Source organism: Carcharhinus amblyrhynchos, chromosome 8, assembly GCF_965287045.1.
Source record: "Carcharhinus amblyrhynchos chromosome 8, sCarAmb.v2.hapA, whole genome shotgun sequence".
Classification (NCBI taxonomy): Eukaryota; Metazoa; Chordata; class Chondrichthyes; order Carcharhiniformes; family Carcharhinidae; genus Carcharhinus; species Carcharhinus amblyrhynchos.
In genome coordinates, this window is record NC_137331.1 from 53,458,221 (window position 1) to 53,483,783 (window position 25,563).

At 39.5% G+C, this 25,563-nt stretch overlaps 1 protein-coding gene across 4 annotated transcripts; it reads left to right on the plus strand.

Annotated features, from left to right (window-relative positions):
• The first annotated feature begins 356 nt into the window (after positions 1 to 356).
• On the plus strand, positions 357 to 23,833 carry eloca (elongin C paralog a). 4 transcript variants are annotated; one of them, XM_080194070.1, is made up of 4 exons: positions 357 to 436; positions 16,885 to 16,943; positions 19,812 to 19,955; positions 23,232 to 23,833. In XM_080194070.1, exons 2-4 carry the CDS (start codon positions 16,940 to 16,942, stop codon positions 23,420 to 23,422), a joined length of 339 nt encoding a protein of 112 aa, XP_080050196.1. In that variant the 5' UTR covers positions 357 to 436; positions 16,885 to 16,939; the 3' UTR covers positions 23,423 to 23,833. The 4 variants fall into 4 exon arrangements, with proteins under 4 accessions (XP_080050196.1, XP_080050197.1, XP_080050198.1 ...); XM_080194071.1 differs by having other exon boundaries at positions 385 to 463; XM_080194072.1 differs by lacking the exon at positions 357 to 436 and adding an exon at positions 472 to 586.
• The last annotated feature ends 1,730 nt before the right edge of the window (positions 23,834 to 25,563 follow it).

Below are 25,563 nucleotides of genomic sequence, written 5' to 3' on the forward strand. Positions count from 1 at the left end.
GATACAAAAGTCTGAGATCACGTACCAACCAAATCAAGATCAGCTATTGCCATTTTTGAATGGATTTTTGAATGGGTTGATTTTTCTCTACACCCTAGCTTTGACTGTAACACTACATTCTGTACCCTCTCCTTTCCTGCTCTATGAACGGTATGCTTTGTCAGTATAGCATGCAGGAAACAATAGTTTTCATTGTATACTAATACATGTGACAATAATAAATCAAATAATTTATTTTTATTACCCCAGCCCGCCACCAAGGCTGGGTTGGGTTGGGCTGCGCTGCCTGGTTTACAGATTGGATCAACTGCAGACAGTTGACGACTTTCTCTGTCCCCCCGGAGCAGTGTCGCTGCCGGAAGTGCTGAGTGTGTTTCCGGGTCAGGGCTCCTGGATCCTGAAGACGAGGAGGCCGTGGGCTCGGCGCGGTTTCCTGGTAAATGTCCGCCTTTCAAATCAGCCGGTGAGGGGGAAAGCGGGTGGTTCTTACTGTACCGGCCTAGGGTGCGGCTGTCGGACTCTCGGTAAAGGAGGGCAGGCTCCGGCCGCCGAGTTACCGCTGGGAGCCCGTCCCTTTAAAGGAGCGGTGAGTGAAGCGGGGACCGCGGCTCCGGCCGGTTTTTACTACCCGAGCTGCAGGCCAGCGCTCCACTCTGTCTGCCCCCCGTTTTGGCGGGGGAGTGGGTAGTTTCAGGGCGTCTCGGCCTTCAGCTTCTAGTAGGTGAGAGTAAAACAACTTCAGTCACCGTGAAGTGATATCAGGGCATTGGCGTTTACCTAGTGAACCTGACGTTGTTAATCCCAGTATTGATGCATTTTATCTTCCAAAATGTATCGTAGTGTGTGTCTCATCTAATGTAGAAAGTATAATTACGTTAGTTAACTCCATAGTACTTTCACCTATTATAAGATGCATTGATTTAATTTCCTGTTAAGGTTTAAGATCCCTCATTGCAGTTTAGGATTTTTTTTGAAACGTACAAGTTTGAATAAGCAAGTGACTTCCGAAGGGAATTCTAACCGAGGTTAGGGGAGATACTTAGCCTAAGAATATGCATTGTTGCAGAAAATGGTAGTTGTTAGGAACATGTACAAACCGTTAAAAAAAATTGTAAAGTTTTTCATGGCATGAAAGCGATTTGGATATATTGATTCAATCGTTCCACTCAAATTGAATGGATTTGGGAAGGACAATTTGAAGGAAATTGATTTGTAGGCATAAGAACTAGGAGCAGGAGTAGGTCATCTGGTCCCTCAAACCTGCTGTGCCATTCAATAAGATCATGGCTGATCTTTTCATGGACTCAGCTTCACTTACTCACCCATTCGCCGTAACCCTTAATTCCTTTACTGATCCAGAATCTATCTATCTTTGCCTTAACGTTCAGTGATATAACTTCAACCGCTTCACTGGGCAGGAAATTCCACAGATTCACAACTTCGTGTGAAGGAGTCCTTCCACAACTCAGTCCTATATCTGTTCCCCTTTATTTTGAGGCTATTCGCCTTGGTTCTAGTATCACCTGCCAGTGAAAACAACCTCCCTGCTTCTATCTTGTCTATTCCATTCATAATTTTATATGTTTCTATGAGATTCCCCTCTCATTCTTCTAAATTCTAATGAGTATAGTCCCAGTCTACTCATTTTCCTCATATGCCAACCCCCTCAACTCTGGAATCAACCTAGTGAACCTTCTCTGCACCCCCTCAAGTGCCAGTACACCATTTCCCAAATAAGGAGACCAAAACTGTATGTAGTACTCTAGGTGTGGCCACATCAGCATCTTATACAGTGCAACATAACCTCTTTTTTAAACTCCATCCCTCCAGCAATGAAGGTCAAAATTCCATTTGCCGCCTTAATTACCTGCTGCATCTGCAAACCAACTATTTGTGATTCATGCACAAAGTCCTTCTGCACAGCAGCATGCTGCAATTCTTTTACAAAAGTCAATCTTGCTATTATTCCTACCAAAATGGATGACCTCACATTTACCAACATTGTACTCCATCTGCCAGACTATTCTCCACTCAAACTATCTATATCCTTTTGCAGACTTTGTGTCCTCCTGCACGCTTTGCTCTGCCACTCTCCTTAATGTCACCTGCAAACTTGGTCTGCAACTCCAAATCATCTATGTAAATTGTAAACAATTGCAGTCCCAACACTGATTCCTGAGGCACACCACTATTAACTGATTGCCAACCAGAAAAACATCCATTTGCCCCCACTCTTTGTTTCGTTAGTTAATTAATCCTCTGTCCGTGCTAATACATTACTCAACACCATGCACCTTTATCTTATGCAGCAGCCTTTTGTGCAGCACCTTGTCGAATGCCTTCTGGAGATCCAGATGCACTACATCTACCTATTTCCTATTGCCCATTGCGCTCGTAATGTCCTCAAAGAATTCCAGTAAAGTAGTTAAATGTGATCTGCCATGCTGCACCTTCCTAATGGGACAATTTGTATCCAGATGTCTTGCTTTTTTTTTCCTTGATGATAGGTTCAAGCATTTTCCTTATTACAGAAGTTAAGCTAACTGGCCTATTGTTACCCTCCTTGTGTCTGCCTCCTTTTTTAAACAGTGGCATTACATTTGCTGTTTTCGAATCTCCTGGAACAGCTCCAGAGTCCACCAAATTACCACTAGTACATTTGTTATTTCCCCCACCATCTCTTAGTACCCTGGCATGCATTCCATCAGGCCAGGAGATTTGCTTACCTTTAGCCCCATTAGCTTGCCCTACACTACTACTTTAGTGGTAATGATCATTTCTGGGTCCTCACCTGCCATAGCCAGTTTGTCACCAATTTCTGGCATGTTACTTGTGTCTTCCGCTGTGAAGCCTGTTCAATGCCACGGCCATTTCCTCACTTCCTGGTATTAAACCCCCCTTCTCATTTTCTAAAGGACCAATGTTTATCTTAGCCACTCTTTTTCTTTTTATATATTTGTAGAAACTTTAGTTACCCGTTTTTATATTCTGTTAGTTTACTCTCATTTATCTTATTTTTCTTTATAGCTTTCTTCGTGGCTTTCTGGTGACCTTTAAAGATTTCCCCATCCTCTAATTTCCCACTAAACTTTGCCACTTTGTATGCATTTTCTTTCAATTTGATATCCTCCTTTATTTCCTTAGATATCCATGGCTGATTCTTCCTTTTTCATAGAATCCCTAAATTGCAGAAGGAGGCCGTGCGGCCCATTGAGACTGCACCAATGCTACCCCACCCCAGCCCTGTTCCTGTAATCCCACATATTTACCCTGCTAACCCCCCTGACACTAGGGTCAATTTAACATGACCAATCTACCTAACCTGCGCATCCTTGGACTGTGGGAGGAAACCCATGCAGACACAGGGAGAATGTATAAACTCCACACAGACGGTGACCTGAGGCCGGAATTGAGCCCAGGTTCCTGGCACTGTGAGGCAGCAGTGCTAACCACTGTGTCACCGTGCCATGCCTCGACAGACCTTCTTTATCACTGGTATATACTTTTGTTGAGCACTGTGAAAAATCGCTTTGAAAGTCCTCCATTGTTCCTCAATTGTCCCACCATAAAGTTTTTGCTCCCAGTCTGCCTTAGGCAACTCCTCCCTTGTCCCATTTGGTCTCCTTTGTTTAAGCACAGGACACTAGTATTGGATTTTACGTTCTCACACTCCATCTGTATTTTAAATTCAACCATACTGCAATCGCTCCTTCCAAAGATCCCTAACTGTGAGATCATTAATTATTCTTGACTCATTACACAGAACCAGATCTAAGATAGCTTGCTCCCTCGTAGGTTCCACTACATACTGTTCAAGGAAACTATTGCAGATACATCCCTTGAACTCCTCTTCAAGACTACTTTGGCTGATCTAGTTTGACCAATCAACATGTAGATTAAAGTCCCCATGACAATTGTTGTACCATTTTTTGCATGCATCAGTTATTTTTGTTTATTGTTCACCCCATCGTGATATTATTCGGCAGCCTATAGACTATGCTATCCATGACTTTTTCTCATTATTTCTGATTTCGACCCAAATGGATTCAACCCTTTTCTCCATAGAACCTATGTCATCTCTCATTACTGCGCTGATGTCATCCTTAAATATCAGAGCTACACCACCTCCCTTACCTTCCTGTCTGTCTTTCCAAATAGTCTGATACCCCTGGGCATTTAACTCCCAGTCATGACCTCCCTGCAACCATGTCTCTGTAATGACCACTAAATCATACTCATTCACAATGATTTGTGCTGTCAACTCATTTACTGTTTCGAATGCTATGAGCATTTAGGTAAAGTGCCCTTATGCTAGTCTTTATACTGCTTTGAATCCTAACACCTCCATTTATCACATCTGAGTTCTACTTCCTTTTAACTTTTTTCATTTTCTAGTAGTTGAAACCTCCCCCCCCCCCCCCAAATGCTAACCTACTGCTTTGCTTCATATTAACCATTATATTTACTATAATATAATCCCTCTCTTCCCCTCCACTTGCTATTTGAAGTCCTTGTGACTACCTTATTTATCCTTTTCACTAGAATACTGGTCCCAGTTCAGTTCAGATGAAGACCATCCCGATGGTACAGATCCCTCTTGTTCCAGTACTGATGCCGATGTCTCATGAAATGGAACCCCTCTCTCCAGTACCACTCCTTCAGCAACATATTTACTTCCTAATTTTCTCGTCCCTATGCCAATTTTCACGTGGCTCAGGTTGTAATCCAGATATTATAATCCTTGATGACCTGTTCTTTAATTTAGTTCTTAGTGCTTGATAGTCCCCAGATAGGTCCTCTTGAATTAGTCTGGCCTATGATTATCCCAACAACTGCATCCTTCCCCCTCCCACTGCAATATCCTTTCAAGTCAGTCAAAGATGTCCTTCACCCTGTCACCAGGCCAGCAACATAACATGCGGGACTCGCAATCCGGTTTACAAAGGATGCTATCAATCCCCCTAATTATAAAATCCCCTACAATCACCATGTCTTTTTGCTCCCTCCCCTTGAATGGCCACCTATATCACGGTGCAGTGGTCAGCTGGCTGACCACTAGGGCCTCCCTAAGGCCCTTTTCCTCATCCGTACAAAGAGCAAGTACCTCATGCCTGTTGGACAAGATCAAGAGCTGGGACTCCTCCATTCCTGAATTCAGGATCCCTCTACCTGTCTCAGTTGCAGTGACATCCTGCTGTCCCTGACCACTGACCGAATTAGGGGTACTTAATCTACTGAGTGTGATCACCTCCTGAAACAGTGTCCAGGTAACTCTGTCCTTCCCGGATGTGCCACAGTGTCTGAAGCTCAGACTCCAGCTCATCAATTCTGAGCTGAAGTTCTTTGAGCAACCAACACTTGCTGCAAACATGGTCTTTGCAACTTGCAATGGGATCTGCCTGCTCCCACATCATACAGCTGCAGCACATCACTGACCAGCCATCTGTACTTAGTTATTTAATGTATTAATTAGTTTTGCACTGATGTTTTTCAAATTTAGTATGCATCTCCTACCAGCCAATCAGGTCACAGTTTTCCTGTGATGTGACTTATTCAGTTTCTTTTTCGGCTACAATGTATGCTGTCAACAGAATCCCCAAGGTAAGTTAGTGTTTTACACTCTGTGCTGCTCTACTCGTCTTCTGACTGCTCCCTGGAAACTAGGCTGCAGGAAGAAATTAAGCAAGAAGTCATTGATAAGAGTGGGGATCCTTGAGCTAATGAAAAAAGCCAGAAACCAAACCACAAACTGTATTGTCATTTGAGGGGAAAAAAGCTACAAATACAGGTTTTGTGGGGCAGGTCATTATGATAACTAATTTTTAAGTGTGCGATGACCTGAATTATCAAAGATGCTCGGAATTTAAATCTGTTTTTCAGCCAAACATTTTGAGTCGATGAAATAAACAGGGTCTGGCACAACATATTGCATTAACCATACTATTGCATAGGTTCCAGTGTGATATGCCATTTTAGATTGTGGATCCCGTTAACTAAATGTCAAACAGTATTGCATTGGAGTTTGTGTACCCTTTGTGATGGAAAATTAATATTCTAATTAAAAGATTGGAAATGGGACACCCACTTGTTGTGGTGTACTGTAATTGTGTACCGGCATTCTTGAAATAGAGCTTGGTTATTCATTTTTTGTTTTTAATCCCATGTTTATGCATTACAGCATTTCTGCTTTTTTGTTTGAAACCAACAGCTGGAGCTTGTAAAATATCCCTTATGTAGAAAGCAATTAATAGTGTTTATTGAAGAGAATTGGGTACGGACGGGTGGAAGGGGAGACCAAGACATGAGTTTTGCGAGAAATGGTTTGATGGAAAGAATAACTGAAGGACTGGCAGACAAGTGAAGGGAGCAAACAAGAGCCATAGTGGAGTGAAGAGTAATGGGATGTACAGCTGGAAGAAATTGTCCAGTCAAGGTTGGGCATGACCAGGGGTCAATTGACACATTGGACGACTAGAGGAGCTAAGTGAGAATAAGGGTGCAGCTTAGTGTAATTTTTCTGTGGAACTACAGTACTCTGTCATACAACAGCATAATCGTGTAATAGATAATGAGGTGTTTTGCATGCAACCCATTTACAAGCTGTATTAGGTTGTGTAGATAGGTTGTCATACAGCACAGAAAAGGCCCTTCAGCTCATCAAATCTGCGCTGACAATGACTACCACTAAAGGCATGCTAATTCCATGTTTCTGCATTTGTCTTGTATCTTTGAATGTTATGATATTTCAAGTGCTCGTCCAAATATTTTTTAAAGATTAAGGTTTCCGGTCTCCACTACCTTCCCAGCTCTGCATTCCAGATTCCCACCACCTGTGAGTGGAAGAAAAAATCTCAAATCCCTCTGAATCTTCAATGCCCCCTCATGGTTGAGCCCTCAACCGAGAGAAACAGTTGCTCCCTTCTCAACCGTCCTTAAGCCTCATAATCTTAAATACCTCTGTCATGTACCCCCTCAGGCTTCTTTGTTCTAAAGAAAATAATTTGTGGATTTAGATACATAAATAAGTGAAGATTTAGCAAATTCGTTGTGAAATTACTTTTGAAATTCCATATCAAATGTCAGCAAGAATACCAATCTTGTTGTATGTTTAATTGAATTTGTTCTATATGCATATTACTGAGTTTACCTCTTCCCCTCCCAACAAGCCAAATTGGTAAAGGTTAGACAAATCCCCATTTGTTGCTGCAAATTTTGAATTTGAATTAGCTTAACCCAGACATCCCTGCTAAACAGTGTCTATCTGTAATCGCAAATTAGTTTTCCTTTACAGGTTTCATAAATTGGGACACAGTACTAGAGTAAAAGAATTACTAAATTTGTACATTGCGATGATTAGGCCACAGTAGTGAGTATAGTTTAGCTGTTCCATTATTGATAAACTGAACTATTAAAGCATGTACAGTATAGATTTACTTAGATGATGTAACAGATAAGAAACAACAGTCTTTGAGGACCAAGTTGAGATGGAGACTATCTCAAATGAAGAGAAGGATAAATGCAGATTTAATGGGGATTTAAATTTTGTTGGGCGAGTAGGGAAATTTTGTTTCATCTGGTTGAGGAATCATTAATACAGAATTTTCAATTTAAATTGTGATGAATAAAATTAGAATCATTGTTTGAATGTGGAATGTTTTGCCCTGCAGAATTGTTAAGGCAGTGTCCATTCTATTTGAGTGGAAAGTAGACATTCATTTTAATTGAAAGAGACTACAGAACTCTGGGAAAGAACATGGAAGCGGGATTAGTTTTTGTCTTTTCCCTCCTGACTCTGGGAAAGAACAGAAGAGGGATTAGTTTTTAGTTTTTCCTTGCAGACTCAGCGCAAGATGCAATGAGCTAAATGTTCCCTCCTGTGCTGTTTTGGTCCTATCACATTCCTACTCAGTATGTTTACTTGTCTGGTGAAACATTCTGTGAATAAAAGTTGAAAATACCAAAACACAGTCAGCAGTGAAGATGGAGTCCTGGTTTAAAGATCTCATCCAGAGAAAGGCACCTTAGTTAATTCAGCACTCCCTCAATACAGCACTCAGGTGTCATCCTATGTTATGTGCATTAATCCCCCGGAGTGGGTCTTGAATCCATAACTTTGACTCAATTAAGTGTGCTATCTGCCGAACAACTGCGGTCACACAAAGAACAAAGGTCGAAGGTGCATGGAAGCACCATCAGTTTCAAATATCCCTCCAGGTCTCATTCTGATCAGCAGTTTTCAGTTGCTAGATCTGTTCTTAATCTACCCCACGTAGCATCGTGATAGCACCTTGTCACAAGATGAAATTTTTACCACTCAATTTATCTGTTCCCCCTTGTCAGTCTCCTTATGTCCTCCTCACAGCTTCTTTCTTTCCTTCCTATCTTTGTATCATCAGCAAATTTAATAATCTCACTTTTGGTTCTTTCATCTGTCATTAAGGTAAATTGCAAAAGGTTTGAGTCCCCAGCATTGATTCCTGTGGCGCACCACTCGTTGCATCCTGCCAATATAAAATGACCCACTTATGCCTAGTCTGACTAGGTAACAGGCAACAATCTTCTATCCATGCCAGTGTGTTATCCCCTACACCCATGTGCTTTTATTTTTCTGCACTGATCTTGGATTTGGCACTTTATCAAATGCCCTCTGGAAATTGTGTATATCTACCAGGTTCCCCCTTTATCCACAGCAAATGTTACTATTTCAGAGAACACTGATAAATTTGTTAAACATGATTTTCCTTTCACAAAACCATCTTGATTTTGCCTAATTTATCCATATGCCCTCTTATCACATCTTTAGTAATATTTTCAAACATTTTCCCAATGACAGGCTCACTGGCCTGGAGTTTCCTGCTTCCTGGCTCCAGGAGTTACTTCACTATTTTCCAATCGAATAGAACTTTCCCCAAAACAGTGGAATTTTGGAAAATTAAAATCAGTTATCAACTTCACATGAGCCATTCCTTTCTTCACCCTTAGTGAAATCTACCAGAACATGGGGACTTGTCAGCCTGCAGCTTCAACAATTTGATCAATACCATTCCCCTACAGATTGTAATTTTCTTGAATTCTTCCCTCCCTTCCGTTTCTGATTCCCAGCTTTTCTGGGATGCAACTTGTATCCTCTTCCAAGTTTTATTTATTTATTAGTCACAAGTAAGGCTTATATTAACGTTGCAACAAAGTCACTGTGAAATTCCTCTAGTCGCCACAATCCAGCACCTGTTTAGGTAGATGCACTTAATCAGTACGTCTTTCAGACTGGGAGGAAGCTGGAGCACCCAGAGAAAGCCCACACAGACACAGTGAAAACATGCAAACTCCACACAGACGGTGACCTAAGCCGGGAATCGACCATGGGTCTCTGGCGCTGTGAGGCAGCAATGCTTTAGTGAAGGCTGATGCAAAATAACTGTTTAATTCATTTGCTGGTTCTTTGTTTTCTGTCAGTTCCCAGACTCCCTTTCTATAGAACTGCAATGCTCACTTTGTGCTCTCTTTTTAAATATCTGTAGAAACTGTTCCTATGCCCTTATATTTCTAGCTAGCTTTCTCTCACTCTACTTCTTAAAAAAAAACTTAATACGGAGGGAAAAATTACTGTCCAGTCTTCTGACCTGACACCCATCCTTGAATAATTCTATTTCTTTACATTAGATACGATCTTTGGCTTTAGTTAACCACGGGTGGTGGGTCCCCAATTCAAATTTTTCTTTCTCGTTGGAATGTATCCTGTGTATTCCAAAATATCCCTTTAAATGTCTGCCACTGTATTTCTATTGACCTATCCATTACCTTAATTTGCCAGTTCACTTGAGTTAGCTGTGTTTGCATGTCCTCATAATTGCCCTTATTTAATTTGAAATACTAGTCCTGGATCCACCCTTTTCTCCCTTCAACAGTGTAAAATTCTATCACATCATGGTTGCTGCTACTTAGGGGTGCCTTCATTATGGGGTCATTAATTTCATCTCATTTCTCAATGCCAATTCTCGCATAGCCTCTCTGGTTGCAGAATGTGCTGTTCAAGAAACTGTCGTGAAAACATTCAACAAGCGCATCTAGGCACCCTTTGCCCACTTAACATTTCCAGTCTATATGTGCAGTAAAATCCCCTATGATTATCACGCCACCTTTGTGTCAAGTTTCCATTATTTCTTCCTTTTATATTCCATTCTACCATGTGGTTACTGCTCAGGGATCCATTCACCACTCCCACAAGTGAGTTCTTGACTTCTTCATTTCTCATTTCTGCCCAAACCATTTCTACATCCTGGTTTCCTGAACTTGTCATCCCTCTATTATCTAACACCATCATTAATTAACAGACCCATCCCTCACCTGTTCCTTTCTTCCTGTCCTTCCTAAATGTCAAAGCCCTATGTGTGCACGCGGGTGGATTTCAGTGAACAGTAGGGGAGGTATTTCCAGTGGCTGGCTTATATGTATCCCTCAATTAACATTGCCAAAACAGATGGTTATATCATTATCACTTTGTTACTTGTGGGAGTTTTCTGTGTGAAAATTGACTATCATATTTTCTACATTTCAGCAGAATCCACTCCAAAAGTACTACTTTAAAGTGCTTTTTAACACCCTGAGATCACGAAAGGCACTAAAAAGTCTTTCTTTATGGTTCAACATGTACATTAGAAATATCGGTTGATCCGAGCAGTGAAGCTCGGAGCTATTTTTATACAATTGTAATATTGTCTTGATCAAACCAAACTTGAAATTTTGCCTTGAGGAGAAACAGGACAAATGAATACATTTCAAATAGATTTGGAGGCTTAAAGTACATTTTGGGAATTCAAATATTTCGGCATCAAATGAATGTTGACAATGCATTCTTGTACGCAATTGTTAATGTAAATGTATTGTTGGCAGTTATAGTTTTATGTTTGCTCAAATGGTATTGCAGTGGTTTAATTAGGTTTGTGTGGATATTTTTTATCAGCCACTTAAATTAAACAAAAATAAAAATTGGTCCTCAGTAAAGTATGGATTTTAGACAAATGTCAAATGGTTTTATTTCCGTCAAAGTAATGTGAAATCAGGCGATGTAAATTCTCTTGCAGTCGACGTTGAAACCACTTGTGTTGGTTTTCGGGGGAGTGTCTGCTTTTTCAGACTGAGTAACTATAAATGGGACAAGTGTAGGCCACCTTTCTGCCATTTTAAAAACAAAAACATATGCTGAGGACAGCAGTTTTGAAATTACTGAAAAAGAACTGGTAATTGTTTTTTGTCTGCATTTCTTTTAATATGATTTACATCTTGAACCCAGTACATGCATATTCTCTCCTTTCTTCTATGATTGCTGCAGGTTGAGGGTGGAGAGGGGAAAGAGTAGAGTCTAGCCACTTCATGACTTGGGATGTCACTCTGAACTATTTTGTTGACTGCTTTCAGCTCACCAGTAGCATTCACACCATATAACCAGCTCACAAACTCAGCTGGTACTTAGAATCAAAGAGGTTTATAGCATGGAAACAGGCTCTTCAGCCCAACTTGCCCGTGCCACCCAGTTTTTACCATTAAGCTCATCCTAATCGTCTGTGTTTGGCCATTATCCATCTATTACTAATCTTACCCATGTAACTGTCCAAATGCTTTTTAAAAGACAAAATTGTACCCACCTCTACCACTACGTCTGGCAGCTCATTCCAGACACTCACCAGCCTGTGAGAAAAATTGCCCCTCTAGACTTTGTTTTTCTCTGCCATCTCACTTTAAATCTATGCCCTCTAATTTTAGACTCTCCTACCTTTGGGAAAAGGTGTTGCCTATCGACCTCATCTATGCCCCTCATTATTTTGTACACTCTATAAGATCATTCTTAAGCCTCCTCCACTCCAGAGGAAAAAGTCCCAGTTTATCCAGCCTCTCCTTATAACTCAAACCATCAAATCCCTGCAGCATCCTAATGAATCTTCTCCACAGTCTTTTTAGTTTAATATCCTTTCTATAATAGGGTAACCAGGAGTGACCATACCAATGTCTGGTACAATTTCAACAAGATGTTCCAACTCCTATATTCAGTGTTCTGACCAACAAAACCAAGCATGCTGAATGCCTTCACCACCCTGTCCATCTGTGACTCCACTTTCAAGCAGCTATGAACTTGTACCCCTAGACCTCTGTTTTATAACTCTCCCCAATGCCCTACCGTTACCTAAATATGTCATGCCCTGCTTCAACCTATCAAAATGCATCACCTCACATTTATCAAAATTAAACTCCATCTGCCATTCATCAGCCCACTGGCCCAATTAATCAAGATCCCGTTGCAATCCTAGAAAACCTTAACTGTCCACTATGCCATCAATCTTGGTCTCATCTGCAAACTTACTAACTGTGCCTCCCAAATTATCATCCAAATCATTAATATAAATGACAAATAAAAGTGGACCCAGCACCAATCCCTGCGGTATACCATTGGTCCCAGATTTCCTGTTTAATAAACAACCCTCTACAACTCCCATCTGTCTCCTGTCATCAAGCCAATTTTGTATCCAATTGGCTACCTCACCCTGGATCCCATGAGATTTAACTTTGCAGCAACTGACCATGTGGTATCTTGTCAAAAGCCTTGCTAAAGTCCATGTAGATAATGTCAACTGCGCTGCCCTTATCTACCACCTTGGTTACCACTTCAAAAAACTCAATCAAATACCTGAGATGTGATTTTTGACTCACAAAGCCCATGCTGACTGTCCTAATCTGTCCTTGCCCCTCTATATGCCTGTAGGTCCTGTCTCTCAGCATACCTTCTAACAACTTACCCAGTACTGCTGTGTAGGCTCCCAGCCTTGTCTGCAACATTTCTGATAGCAGTCCAAAGATGTGTGATTTAGGTAGATTGGCCATGCGAAATTGACCCTGCTGTCAGGGGGATTAGCAGGATAAACGTGTGGGGTTATGGAATAGTGCCTGTGATTGGTACAGACTTAATGGCCTGGATGGCCACCTACTGCATTGTAGATTCTATGAAATCTTTCACTTTCCCTAAGATTTTAAGAATGAACAAACTTGCAATTATATAAATCCTTATCACGTCTCTCGAATGTCCCAAAGTCCTTTGCATATTTGATATGTACACTTATCATTGCATGGATCAATGTAGCAACCATTTTGCACAAACCTTGATGTAGGTTTGGATGTTTGAAGGGAATGAAGAGCACAACTCCAATTTAATCCAACTGAAAGTCGGTGTGTTCTCAGCTCCCTACTATACTCCTTATACACTCCTTAAGTGTAAAGGAGACCATGTCCCTGTCTACATTAACAGGAATGAAGTAGAAAGGGTTGAGAATTTCAAGTTTTTGGTGTCCAGATCACCACCAACCTATCCTGGTCCCCTCATGCCAACATTATAGTTAAGAAAGCCCACCAACATCTCTACTTTGGCATGTCAGCTATGACTCTCACCAACTTTTACAGATGCATCATAGAAAGCATTCTTTCTGGTTGTACCTCAGCTTGGTATGGCTCCTACTCTGCCCAAGACCACAAGGAATTGCAAAAGGTTGAATGTAGCCCAATCCATCACCCAAACCAGCCTCCTATCCGTTGTCTACACTTACTACCTTGGCAAAGCAGCCAGCATAATTAAGGACCCCACATACCCCAGACATTCACTTTTCCACTTCCTTCCTTCAGGAAAAAGATACAAAAGTCTGAGGTCATGTACTGACCAGCTCAAGAACAGCTGCTTCCCTGCTGTTGTCAGACTTTTGAATGGACTTGCCTTGCATTAAGTTGGACTTTCTCTACGCCCTAACTATGACTGTAACACTACATTTTGTACACTCTCGTTTCCTTCTCTATGAAAGGTATGTTTTGTCTGTATTGTGGGCAAGAAACAATATTTTTCACTGTTAGTACATGTGACAATAATAAGTCAAATCAAGTATAGCACTCCTTCAAAACTGCACTGAAGTAAAAGCACAGATTTTATGAGAGTTTCAACGGTTTCAGCCTGACACAGGCCTTGCCCAGCCCTGGTGGAGCTAGTTTTTCTTTTGCCAGATTTGGAGCTTGGATACAATTTTGGGGCTTTCCTTGGGCTCGAGGGTTTTATTTGGGTGTGGTCTTGGTTGCAATCAGAATAAATTGAATTTCAGCTGACTGTAGTGCCAGAGTGGAAATCAGTTACCACAATTTTGAGGAAGTGCATTCTGAGTCAAGCCTGTATCAAAAATTTTCAGCTGTGCTGTAGCCAAATGCATAATGTACATTTGTTTGTTTTACCTAATTCTGACCAAATCTTGGCCTATACCACAGATTTGGAATTACTCCAGTTCCCAAAACTAGATGTTTGTTCCCTCGTACTTGTAGTAATTTAGCTGAATTGATTGTCGTCTTTAGATCAGCACTTGAAAACTATTATTAAACTTTTAGTAAAGCATCATGATGGGCATTTAAGATTGTGATGTGGAATGAAGTTATCTAACAGATGTGTAAATTTGCATCTAAAATGGTTGTGCGTGCTGGATAATGTCAACATGGTGAGTTGACAGTATTGATTGTTTTCCTCTGCACTGTCATCACATTATTGTCATTCTTGGGTTCAAAAGGAACTTGGAATAACAACATTTTTGAAACTATTTTCGTATGAACACTTTCTGTTTATTCTCACATGGAATATGGGCATCACTGACAAACCCTAATTACCCTTGAACTGAGTGGCTTAGCCATGTCACTTTCAGAGGGCAATTAGGAGTCAGCCACATTGCTGTAGGCCTGGAGTCAAATGTAGACCAGAACAGGTGAGGATGGCAGACTAGGATACCCCAGAGGACATTCGTGAACCACATAGGTTTTTACAACAATCAGTGTCACTGTTACTTGAGCTGGTTTTCCATTCAGATTTAAGTTTCAGCAGCTGCCATAGTGGGCTTTGAACCCTTGTGCACAGATCATTGCCCTGGTTCTTGGGATTACTAGCCTAATGCCATTTACCACAATGCAACCACCTCCCTAAGAACATTCCAGACTGGGGTTTACTTATGAAGGTTTTTTTGTTTAGCCTTTGTGCATTTATTAGCATTTTGAGTTAGCAAAAACTAACTCAGCACATTTAGTAGGCCAACACAAGAAATTGGATTAGCAATTTCAGATTCCAAAATCCACTGGAATCTGGATTTATCATGCCAATAGAATTCCAGCATGAGCTGAAGCTGCCTCTTGTTTGATTAGATATCTCTCATTTTAGATCACAAGATAATTACAGATGAGGACCATTCAAACAGTCTCAGCTCATCCATCCAGAAAGATCTGACAGTGCCCCATTGTGTAGTTCTCAAATGATTTCTGGGTTATTACCTCCAAGATTGCTTCAGGAGGATCATTTCATATGCTGATTTTTGCAGGAGAACTCCCAGATATCATTACTATCGAGACTGTCACTTTGTCCGACTGTCGTAATTTAGTTTAAATTAATACTCCAGATATACATCATCTTTACCCTTAACTGTTGTAAATTGCCCCCATAATCATGAACTGATCCAAAATCCTGCTACCTACATCCTAACCTCAATTCCATGTTCAAACTTTCTCCAGGCACTTGTCCTTCCACCTCTATAATTCCCATTAGACCTACAGAGAGCTCTGTGTTCCTACATTTCGGTGTCCTTTACATTTCCACCCCCTCAAACCCCTCCTCTTTAGCTGTTTAAACTCCACATCTTCCCAAACCTCTTTGCCTCTCCTTGCCTGTTTGGAGACACTGCTTAAAATTTCCATGCATTTCTGAAGTATGTTAAAACATGGAGAAATTGGAAGGGGCGGCCAATAGGTAGATTTTAAGGGGGGGTCTTTAAGGAGATGATGAGCCATACCTATTTAGAAAGGTGACTGAGCACCGACTATGTGGACAGAGGAAAGGTAAGGGATACACAAGTGATTGAGTCAGAGGCTAAATGAGCTTGACTGGGATTGGAGCTATGGGCCTAGAAAAGGTTAGCGAGATGAGAAGAACTGAATCCATTACAGGATTTAGGATTATAGAATCCCTACAGTGCAGAAGGAGGCTATTCAGCCCATCATTTCTGCATTAACCAAAATCCCACCCATGCCCTACTCCTGCAAGCCCACACATTTACCCTGCTAATCCCCTAGGTCAATTTAGCATGGCCAATCAACCTAAACCACACACATTTGGACTGTGGGAGGAAACTAGAGCACCTGGAGGATGTCCATGCAGATACAGGGAGAATGTGCAAACTTCACATTGACAGTGACAAGAGGTTGGAATTGAACCAAGTGCGTGGCACTGTGAGGCACCAGTACTAATTATTGGATTTAATTAGAAGGATGAGAGTTTTGGGAACTATTATGGGTCAGCACTGATGGCAGTGATGAGCATAACTTAGTGTAGGTTGGGATAGGATATAGGCAGAATTTTAGGTAAGTTGCAGTTCAGGAAGGAAAGAAGATCAGCTTGTAGAAAAGCCTTGGAGTAATCCATGTTGGAGGCAGCAAAAGCATGCTAATTTCAGCAATGCCTTGGACTATGGCTTTGGTCAGCTGCTTCAATTCGACAGTATCTTCTGCTCCATTAATTTTTGTCCTAGGTATGGGGGTTGAAATAGATGTAAGATTTCAGACTTGTAAATCTATTGACTAAAAATGAAACACTTCAGATGCAGCCATTGCATCTGGGCAAGTTTGCAGTAGAGTACTCGGAATACTTCCTTAGAAAATTAAATGGTCACAATTCCATTGTATTCATGTTACCTAGATACTTATGCTATCAGATTGTCATGAGAGGTATCATTCCATTATAAACTATAACTTTGAAATGTGCTTTTGGATGTTGATTGTATTTCTTTATAATTTACATTTAACACACCTCTTTCTTTTGTTTCCCTCTTTCAGGACTCTATTTGAAAAGTTTCTTTTGAAAAATTGGTAGCTCATCATTGTAGCAAAAATGGGTAAGTATTATCTTGGCACCTTTGGATAATTTGTGCTATGCAATTTTGTTTCTTATCAGCATATGCTCTGTACTTGCTGTCAAAATGAGACCTTTTCTGGAATCCTTTTCGTTCTGATGTGGAGATGCTGGCGTTGGACTGGGGTAAAAGAGAAAGAAATCCCACAACACCAGCTTAATGATGAACAAGTTTATTTGTAGCAAATGCCGCAAGCTTTCGGAACACAAGTTTGTGTCTTTGTGCCCTGCGTGTGATCAGAACCCCCAGCCACCTGACAAAGGGACAGCCTGTTCCGAAAGCTTGCGGCATTTGCTACAAATACACTTGTGGGACATTAAGCTGGTGTTGTGGGATTTCCTTCTGTTTTATCCTTTTTGTTCGCCATGTTTGTTAAAGACTTGGATGATGGAATAGAAAGCCACTTATCCAAATTTGCTGATGATACAACGGTGGATAATATTGTAAGCTGTGTAAATGGAAGTGTAACATTACAAAGATTAGGTGAATGGGCAAAACTGACCAATAGGTTTCAGTGTCGGCAAATGTGAGGTCACCCACTTTAGATTCAGAAACAATAGAATATGGTATTTTCTAGTTTGAAATAGTGAAGACTCAGAGACTTCAATGTCCAGGTACGTTGACCACCAAAATGTCATGTTAATGGAATTCTGTCCTTAAGCCTTGGTTAAATTGCAACTGAGTAGTTCTAATGACTACCTTAGAAAGGATATATTGGTCTTGGAGGGGAGACAGCACAGACTTACTAGATTGATACCTAGGCTTCAAGGTTTACATTAAAAGCTGGGTTGTATTCTCTGAAATTTGGAAGGTTTAAGAGATGATTGCATTGAAATTTTTAAGCTATCAGGGATTTTCTTGCGAAGAAATTAAGTGAAGTGTGAAGTTATTCACTTTTATAGGAAAAAATTTTTTTTTGAGGAACTGTGAAATGTTTACATTGAGAGATCGGCATGCCGTTGTATTACTGAAAGTTATTTTTCAGGTACAGCTGAAGCTTAGGAAGGCAAATGCCAGCTTTTATTACAAAAGAACTGAAATGTATGGGTAAAGAAGTCTTGTTGCAATTGTACGGAGCATTGGTGAGGCCACAGGAGTACAATGTGCAGTTTTGATCTCCTTATCTATTTCTCCAAAGGGAGTTCATTAAACTGGTTGCTAGATTGAATCAGAGAATCCCTACAGTGCAAAAGGAAGCTATTCAGCCTATTAAGCCTGCTCTGACAACAATCCCATCCAGGCCTTATCCCCATATCCTAGATATTTACCCTGCTAATCCCCCTGACAATAAGGGGCAATTTTGCATGGCCAATCAACTTAACCCACACATCTCTAGAGTCTGAGAGGAAACAGGAGCACCTGGAAGAAATCCACGCAGTCACTAGAAGAACGTGCAAACTCCACACAGTCACCCAAGGACAGAATTGAATTGGGTCTCTGGAACTGTAAGGCAGTAGTACTAACCACTGTGCTACCAAGCTACCCTAAATATTGAGGAGCTATTGAGTAGACTAGACCTATGTTCTGCAGTTTACAAGAATGAAAGGTGACCAATTTGAAATGTATATATGTATTAAAAAAATCAGGAACTTGACAAGATAGGTGCTCAGAACACATTTCTTTCAGAATGGGGGAAGGCCATTTAGGACTGAAATGAGGAAAAATTTCTTCACTCAGCAATGTGAACCTTTGAAATTTTCTATTGCAGCAAGCTGTGGATGCAGTCATTTGTTACATTCAGTCAGAGGTCGATCAAGTTTCTGGATCCCAAGGGGATTAAGGATTATGGAGATGCTGGAGTTGAGGTAGAAGATCAGCTGTGATCTTGTTGAATGGCAGAACTGGCTCAAAAGAGCTAAATGACCTTTTCGGGCTTCTAATCCTTGGGTTCTTACTACATCCTTGAAGATGAGTTCAAAATGAGGGATTTTGATGGAGTAAAAAGGCAAAACTGTTCCCAGTGGCAAGAAGTTGTAACCAAAGATAATTAGCAAAAATGAAATGGTAGATGAGGAGAACTCTTTTTTCAGCGAGCTGTAATGATGTGGAATGCAATGTATGAAATCATGCTGGAAGTGGATTCAGTTGCAACTTTCAAAAGGAATTTGGGTAAACAGCAAGAGAGTGTTTCAGTTCTATTGGGAAAGAACTAGGAGAATGAAATTAATTGGATAGTTCTTTCAAAGGAGTTGGTTGAAATGCTAAAGCCATTAATAAAGCAAAAGTTAAAGATGCAAACATTCATGCTTGGTAGTGCTAGAACAGCGATGTCCAGGTCTTGCTTTCAGGTGGCATTTGGAACATTCCTGGGAGATACAATGTCGCATCAGGTAAATTCATAGAATAGAATTGAATCCCTGCAGTGCAGAAGGAAGCCATTCAGCCCATTGAGTCTACACCAATCACAATCCCACCCAGACCCTATCCCCATAACCCTACCAGCATATACCTGTCAAAATGTCATTCCAACAAAACTAAACTTTAATTCAAATAAAAGTTTAAACTACATAAAAATTAACTGAATTGCTGCATCCATGACATTTGAAGGTGTCTAGTTCTATTGTACTTCTCTAACATCTGCTCACTTTGTAGTTTTAAAAAAAACTTTATTGTTTGACAACTAAGTTACAGGTTCTAAAAATACAGGAGTCAGTTATACTCGATCTGGCTCAAATGTAGAAATTAGGTAAAGGACTGTTTTAGAATCCAATCTAATTAGGTAAAGACTCTAATTTAAATTAAATGTTTCGACAGTTAAAATCTTGTTTGTTGATGGTGGGTAGATTTTAAATGATTTGAATTAAGTGAACTATAGAAAGTTTAATTAAACATTGTGTTAACATTTTGCAGATGGAGAAGAGAGGACCTATGGAGGCTGTGAAGGCCCTGATGCTATGTATGTAAAGTTGATCTCCTCTGATGGCCATGAATTTATTGTAAAACGAGAACATGCACTGACTTCTGGCACTATTAAAGCTATGTTGAGTGGCCCAGGTAAGTTGTACGGTCATATAGTTATCCACAATTAGTGAACTGTGGATCTATACTTTTGGAACTTCTAATTCTGTACCCAAGCCTCCCTTTTCCATCCCCACCCCTAAGCCAAATACTTGTCCTGTGTTTCCCCTGGCATTCCAGATTCATGACTAAAACAACACACAAAAAAAACCAAAGAAAAAGCCTTAAGTCAGTCTCGCAACACCTGTGGAGTGAGAAAGAGTTGACATTTCAGGTCTAATATGAGTCTTTGGGTTCCAAAGAAGTGTTTTCTTAGACTCAATTGTAACCCTATCTCTACAGATGCAGTCACTGGCTCAGTTTTTCCACTATTTTCTATTTTTATTTTAGATCTCCAGCATCTGCATTATTTTGCCTTTTATCACAAAAAATAATGCCCTCCCTCACTAGTCTGATGGGCTTCTAGAAGTATTAATCGTCAACATGATGACTCCCCAATATATAATTCATAAGGTTAGAAGATTGCCGTCTTAAAGCATAGCCAATCTTGAGCACCGCAGAAACATTACAGCTATAAAGTGATGTACTTAAAGTTGCATCTGATTATCAATTTAACTAACTCTCTTAGCCCTATTTGTAGGTTGTTCATATCCCAGTGCATTATGTTATAGTTCAAGTTAGAAGCTCCAAAGTGTTTTATGAAGCCTCTCCGAATCATGAGTTTTGTATTTTGAATTTGGCTAGGATAAGGATAAGATATTTCACTTCAGGTGTGATTCAAAAGACCCACTAGGGAGCTTTTAACAAACAAAGTTTATTTAAGAATATAGTTAACGTGTATAGAAATAACATTAGCAAGAACTTTTATTAATTACAAACGAGAAACAAAAGAACCACTATAATGTATAACCCTTAACCAATATATGTCAGATGTTCCAATCAGAACCAATATCCAGTAAACAAAGCCCTTTAACTAGATTTGTCACTGGACAGGCTACACATGATACTGGAATTCAGTTCCCCAGGTTGAATGCTGATTTCAAATGATCTTGAAAACTCAGATCAGTTCCCCAAAGCAGCGTGGCAACAAGCCTTTCTTTAAGCTAACTGGTAATATTTTCAGAGCAAAACAGAGAGAGAAAGAGACTTCTTTTCCAGCTTGCTTCTAAGACTGTCGCAAACACTGCAGCCTAAACGAAACTGAAAGCCGAAAAACTTTGGCCGCCTGATCTGCCCACAGTTTCTTTCTTCTAGCAATGACATCACCCAAGGTTGCAACCATGATTTTTTTTTTAAAAACCTCTTAAAGGTACACAAGCATCACAATTAGTTTACTGTAAGCATTTCACATGCAAGTTGTCTCCCTCTGTGCTTAAACGAAGTGTCCAATAAATCTTAATAAACGTATGGAGTTCTAAAAGCTTTCCGAATGAAGCTTTCATGAAAGTAAACTTGTTATAATGAAACTGTAGTCTTTTGTCCCTCAAAGGACAAAGAGGATATGTGAGTATTATGAAACTGCAGTTTAAGCTTGAGGTGTGGGGTGGGGGGAGAATCTGGGATTACAAACTTGTTTTTTAACCAAAACATTTTTTGAGTCTTTGATATTTACACAAACTATTGTCTCCTAAATTCTAAATATACTGGTTGTAATAAAAAAAAGTGCCCATGTGTTTCAGTTTTTGCTTCTAAAAGAAAAACAAATATTCTCTATAGAAGTTTAAGTCTACTTGTTTGGCATCCTTGTAATTTGGACTGAACTGCATTGTTATTCAAAATAATGAAGAATCATTTAAAGTTTTAGGACTCTCTGCTTCAGTCAACAGAAACAGCCTAAGCATTGAAACAATCGGTTGCCCATCTGTTGTGTTTCTTTTTTAAAAAGAATAAGGTACCACAAAATTTATTATAGATATTGCTGTCCCTGAGCAAGTGACTTTTGAGTGAGTTTAGTTCAGCAAATACAGTTAGTCACAATTGCACTTCAAAAATAATCATGTATTTTTATAAATGCATTTCTTCCTACTGAACTTTGTCTCCCCCATAACCTTGTTAATCTGATCTGGCAGGGGATATTCCCAGTCTCAGGTAACTTGCCTGAGTTTTTCAGTTTTAATGAAGGATATATTTCCCTTTTGACAGATTAAATGACCTCCTTTACAGCAGCTAAGCTTGTTCTGAACCACAGGTTATTGCTGAACACGCCACACAAGTTCAGCTGGCAGTAACTAAAATTTGCACTTTGATTTGCACTATTAACTGTTAAGAAGTAGAAACAATGTGGGCATGATTTGACATATTCTAAAATTGTGAAAAAATAATATTGGAGCTTTACTATTACCTTCATATTCTAGTACTCTCCTAGGGAAGTGTTTAAAATGTATTCTGACAGAATTCTAAACTAAAGTGTTAGTGCAAAAGAGTCTGCCCATTCATAACCAGGTTGGCAGATTGAAAACTGCTCGGTCAAGATGCCAAATTTATTTTGATCTTCTGTTGCCATATCTATGAAATTTAACCATTTCCTTTATTACTTTATTCATTGCCAGTACCATGGTCTTGATTCACCTAAACTCAAAATATTAAACATATAACTCTTGCTTTTGCACAAAGTTGGACCTAAAATCTGGATTTGAATTACAAATTATGTATAAAAGCTTCCTGACAACAACCACAGCTGCTTGGGGAATAAAATAATTGGATTTGGTAAAAAAGGGAAAAGAGAAGTAATCTTTACTCTAAGCATTGTTGTGGATTGCAATTTCTAACTGCAAGTTCAGGAATTGGCTCAAGCAGCAGGATCACTGATTGGAAGAGAGTGTGTGTCCTGAGTGGTGCTTCTAAGTTTGCACCAATGTTGCTGGGTAATTATGGAACTAAAACAAAGTTAGTATGCATTTTCTGCTTCAGTCTTAAGAGTTCTGTAGCACAGTTCATACTGCAGCATGCTCCCATCTCCCATGAGAAAGATGCAGAGTAGGATGCATAGTTAGAACAACAAATACATGAGGAGGATTACTGGTAATCACTAACCTGTTGCAATTAATTGTAATGCTTTTGACATCAATAGTGGTGTGTATCTTAGTGTTATCCTCCTACTTTGCTACTTCCTGGTTTATCGGCAAGTGCCCTCAGTTGTATGAGTTTTTGTATTTAAAACAAAACACAAGCTATTGATGTAGAGGTTCTGAACAACTACTTAGTGTTCTTGAGAGGGTAAAATGATCCACAGTATTATAACCAAATATTGCATGTTGAGGGTTAATCGAGATCTTAAGTGCAGTGTTTTGATATTGGTTTTTAATTTTTCAGGACAATTTGCTGAAAATGAAACGAACGAAGTAAATTTTCGCGAGATTCCATCCCATGTGCTATCAAAAGTGTGCATGTATTTTACCTACAAGGTCCGCTACACCAACAGTTCTACAGAGATTCCTGAATTTCCAATTGCACCAGAGATAGCACTGGAATTGCTGATGGCTGCAAACTTCTTAGATTGTTAGAAAATAAAAATGTAACTTATAACCCAAAATGAGCTGTTAAGCTTCTGTATTTAACTACTTGCACAATCAGTAAGTGACTTTAAAATGGTGTTGCATTTGTGTCTGATAACTCACAAAATCTTTTCTTTTATCCAAGATGTGTTTTTTTTTCAAGCTTTGAGTAAAGATAATGAGGATCTTTTGGTTTCTTGTATATTACACAAATCAGACATTTCTCCCCTCCCAATATTTCTATATTGGTGTGCAGATGGTTTGCAGCTGTTAACTTTCCTCAAATAATTTTCACGGAAAATGAATAGTTGTAGCCCTATGTATCCATAATGTACTGTTCCTGTGCTGATACAGTTCCCAGCTGAATTTCCATCCGCTACCCCTATAGAATTGACTAGTAATAAAGTGTCTTAAAAGTTCTGTAGCTATATTGTATTAGTATGTAACTGCGTTTGCTCTGCACCACATCATGGAGCTTCTATCAAAACTGAAATTTCACTTTTTCTCGTAGTTTATTAATAAGTCGAGTTTTTCCATTCCTTTGTCCCTATCTGGAGTTACTGTTGTCTCAATGGTTCTTAAATTCAAATTCCTCTGCATAGGTAACATTGCCCTTTTTTTTGAAGGAGGCTACAGGTAAGCATGAATAAGTTGAATACCTTCATTTTTTCATTTTTAAAATTTATTAAACTCTTTTAAAAAGAATAATGCAAACTTGAAAGGGGCCAGAGGGGTTCATTTGTCCATTATTTCAAATTTCTTCAGAAAATCTGTTTTATAATTCTAAAATTTATGTACCTATGGTCAACTTTCATGCTTAGGTTGAAGGACGTCAGTACTAGATAATGAAACTCATCTACATTTTGCTCACATTTTGAGTAATACTCAACTGTGAGTGGACATAATGAAAAGCAATACTCCTCCTTTGTGGCCGTTACTTTGGGAAGGAAGATGTCAAATTTTTATTCCTTTTGCAAGCTATATTTTTGGGATTTCTCTGAGCAAGATTAATGTCAAGCTGTGAGCTCCTGTCCACCAGGAAATGGTTCGAGGCTGCCCAAAATTCAATTCCATGATGAATGTTTCAGTAGACTGAGAAATCGCTCATCCTGTTATATTTGAGATTCAAATGAAACATCCAGCTAGTATCGGGCGGATTGTTATTTGACCCAGGCTCGTCACTGTTGCTGTTGCTTCCTTTTTTGTTTTTTGCCTCCCTTCCCCTCCCCCCACCACAAAAAGAATTGTAGTTAATGTGCCATTCCATTCCACTACAATTGATTCATACTAACATGCCAAGTATACGTAAGAATAGTACCACAAGATTATGTACCAGTAAGTGAATAAACAAAGCCTTCACTGCTTTAATATTGGTTTGTGGGCTGTTTACAGAGTGGCATTGGCAAAGCTTTGGTAAATCCTCAACTGGAAATGAAGGAGGATATGAAAAATAAGTGTCAAAATATTTTTAAAAGGCTTAATAGATGAAAAATCATTGTTTAGATATGTAGATGTTCAGCATTTAGTATGTAGTCATTAACTAATGAAATCTCCTTTATCATTACCAAATACTTTGCATCGCACTATTTTTACTTTTATATTTTTATACCAATATTTGATATTCAGATTGAATATAGAAATTCATCTGTGGATAGACTGAAGCCACTTTAATTAGTAGCTGTCATTTGCCACCTTCCACTATATCTCCTCTTCCAACCCCCTCCCCCTGCTACCTAGCAAATAATTAGATGTGAAAAATATTTTTAATAGGCAAAATGATTATTGAACCTTTCAGATTTCATGTCTAACGAATTTAAATGTGGATGGCTATATGTTTAAAGATGAGCAGATTCAATTGGGCTGATATTTCTGACAGTTCTTTTTCCCCACTAATTTTGAAGTTCCAACTCTGGCAGCGCTAGCCAATAAATTAGTTAGTCCTGTTAACACCTTCATGTGTCATAGTTTTCCCTCCATTCTAAACCAGTTATAACAAACAAACAGCTGATACTATCTGAACACTTTCACATATGCACAAAGAAATATTAATACTGAGGATTTTAATTCAAGAGCTGTTTTGTTGCAAAGACTCTGTGCATTTTAATTTTACCAACTTTAACATACACTGCCCCCCTGCTTTACGTTTCATG

What these genes read in the sequence shown, in the direction of transcription:
- eloca (XM_080194070.1), top strand. An exon ending in AGCTATGTTGAGTGGCCCAG is followed by an intron (nt 19,956 to 23,231) that starts GTAAGTTGTACG and finishes TTAATTTTTCAG; the next exon opens with GACAATTTGCTGAAAATGAA.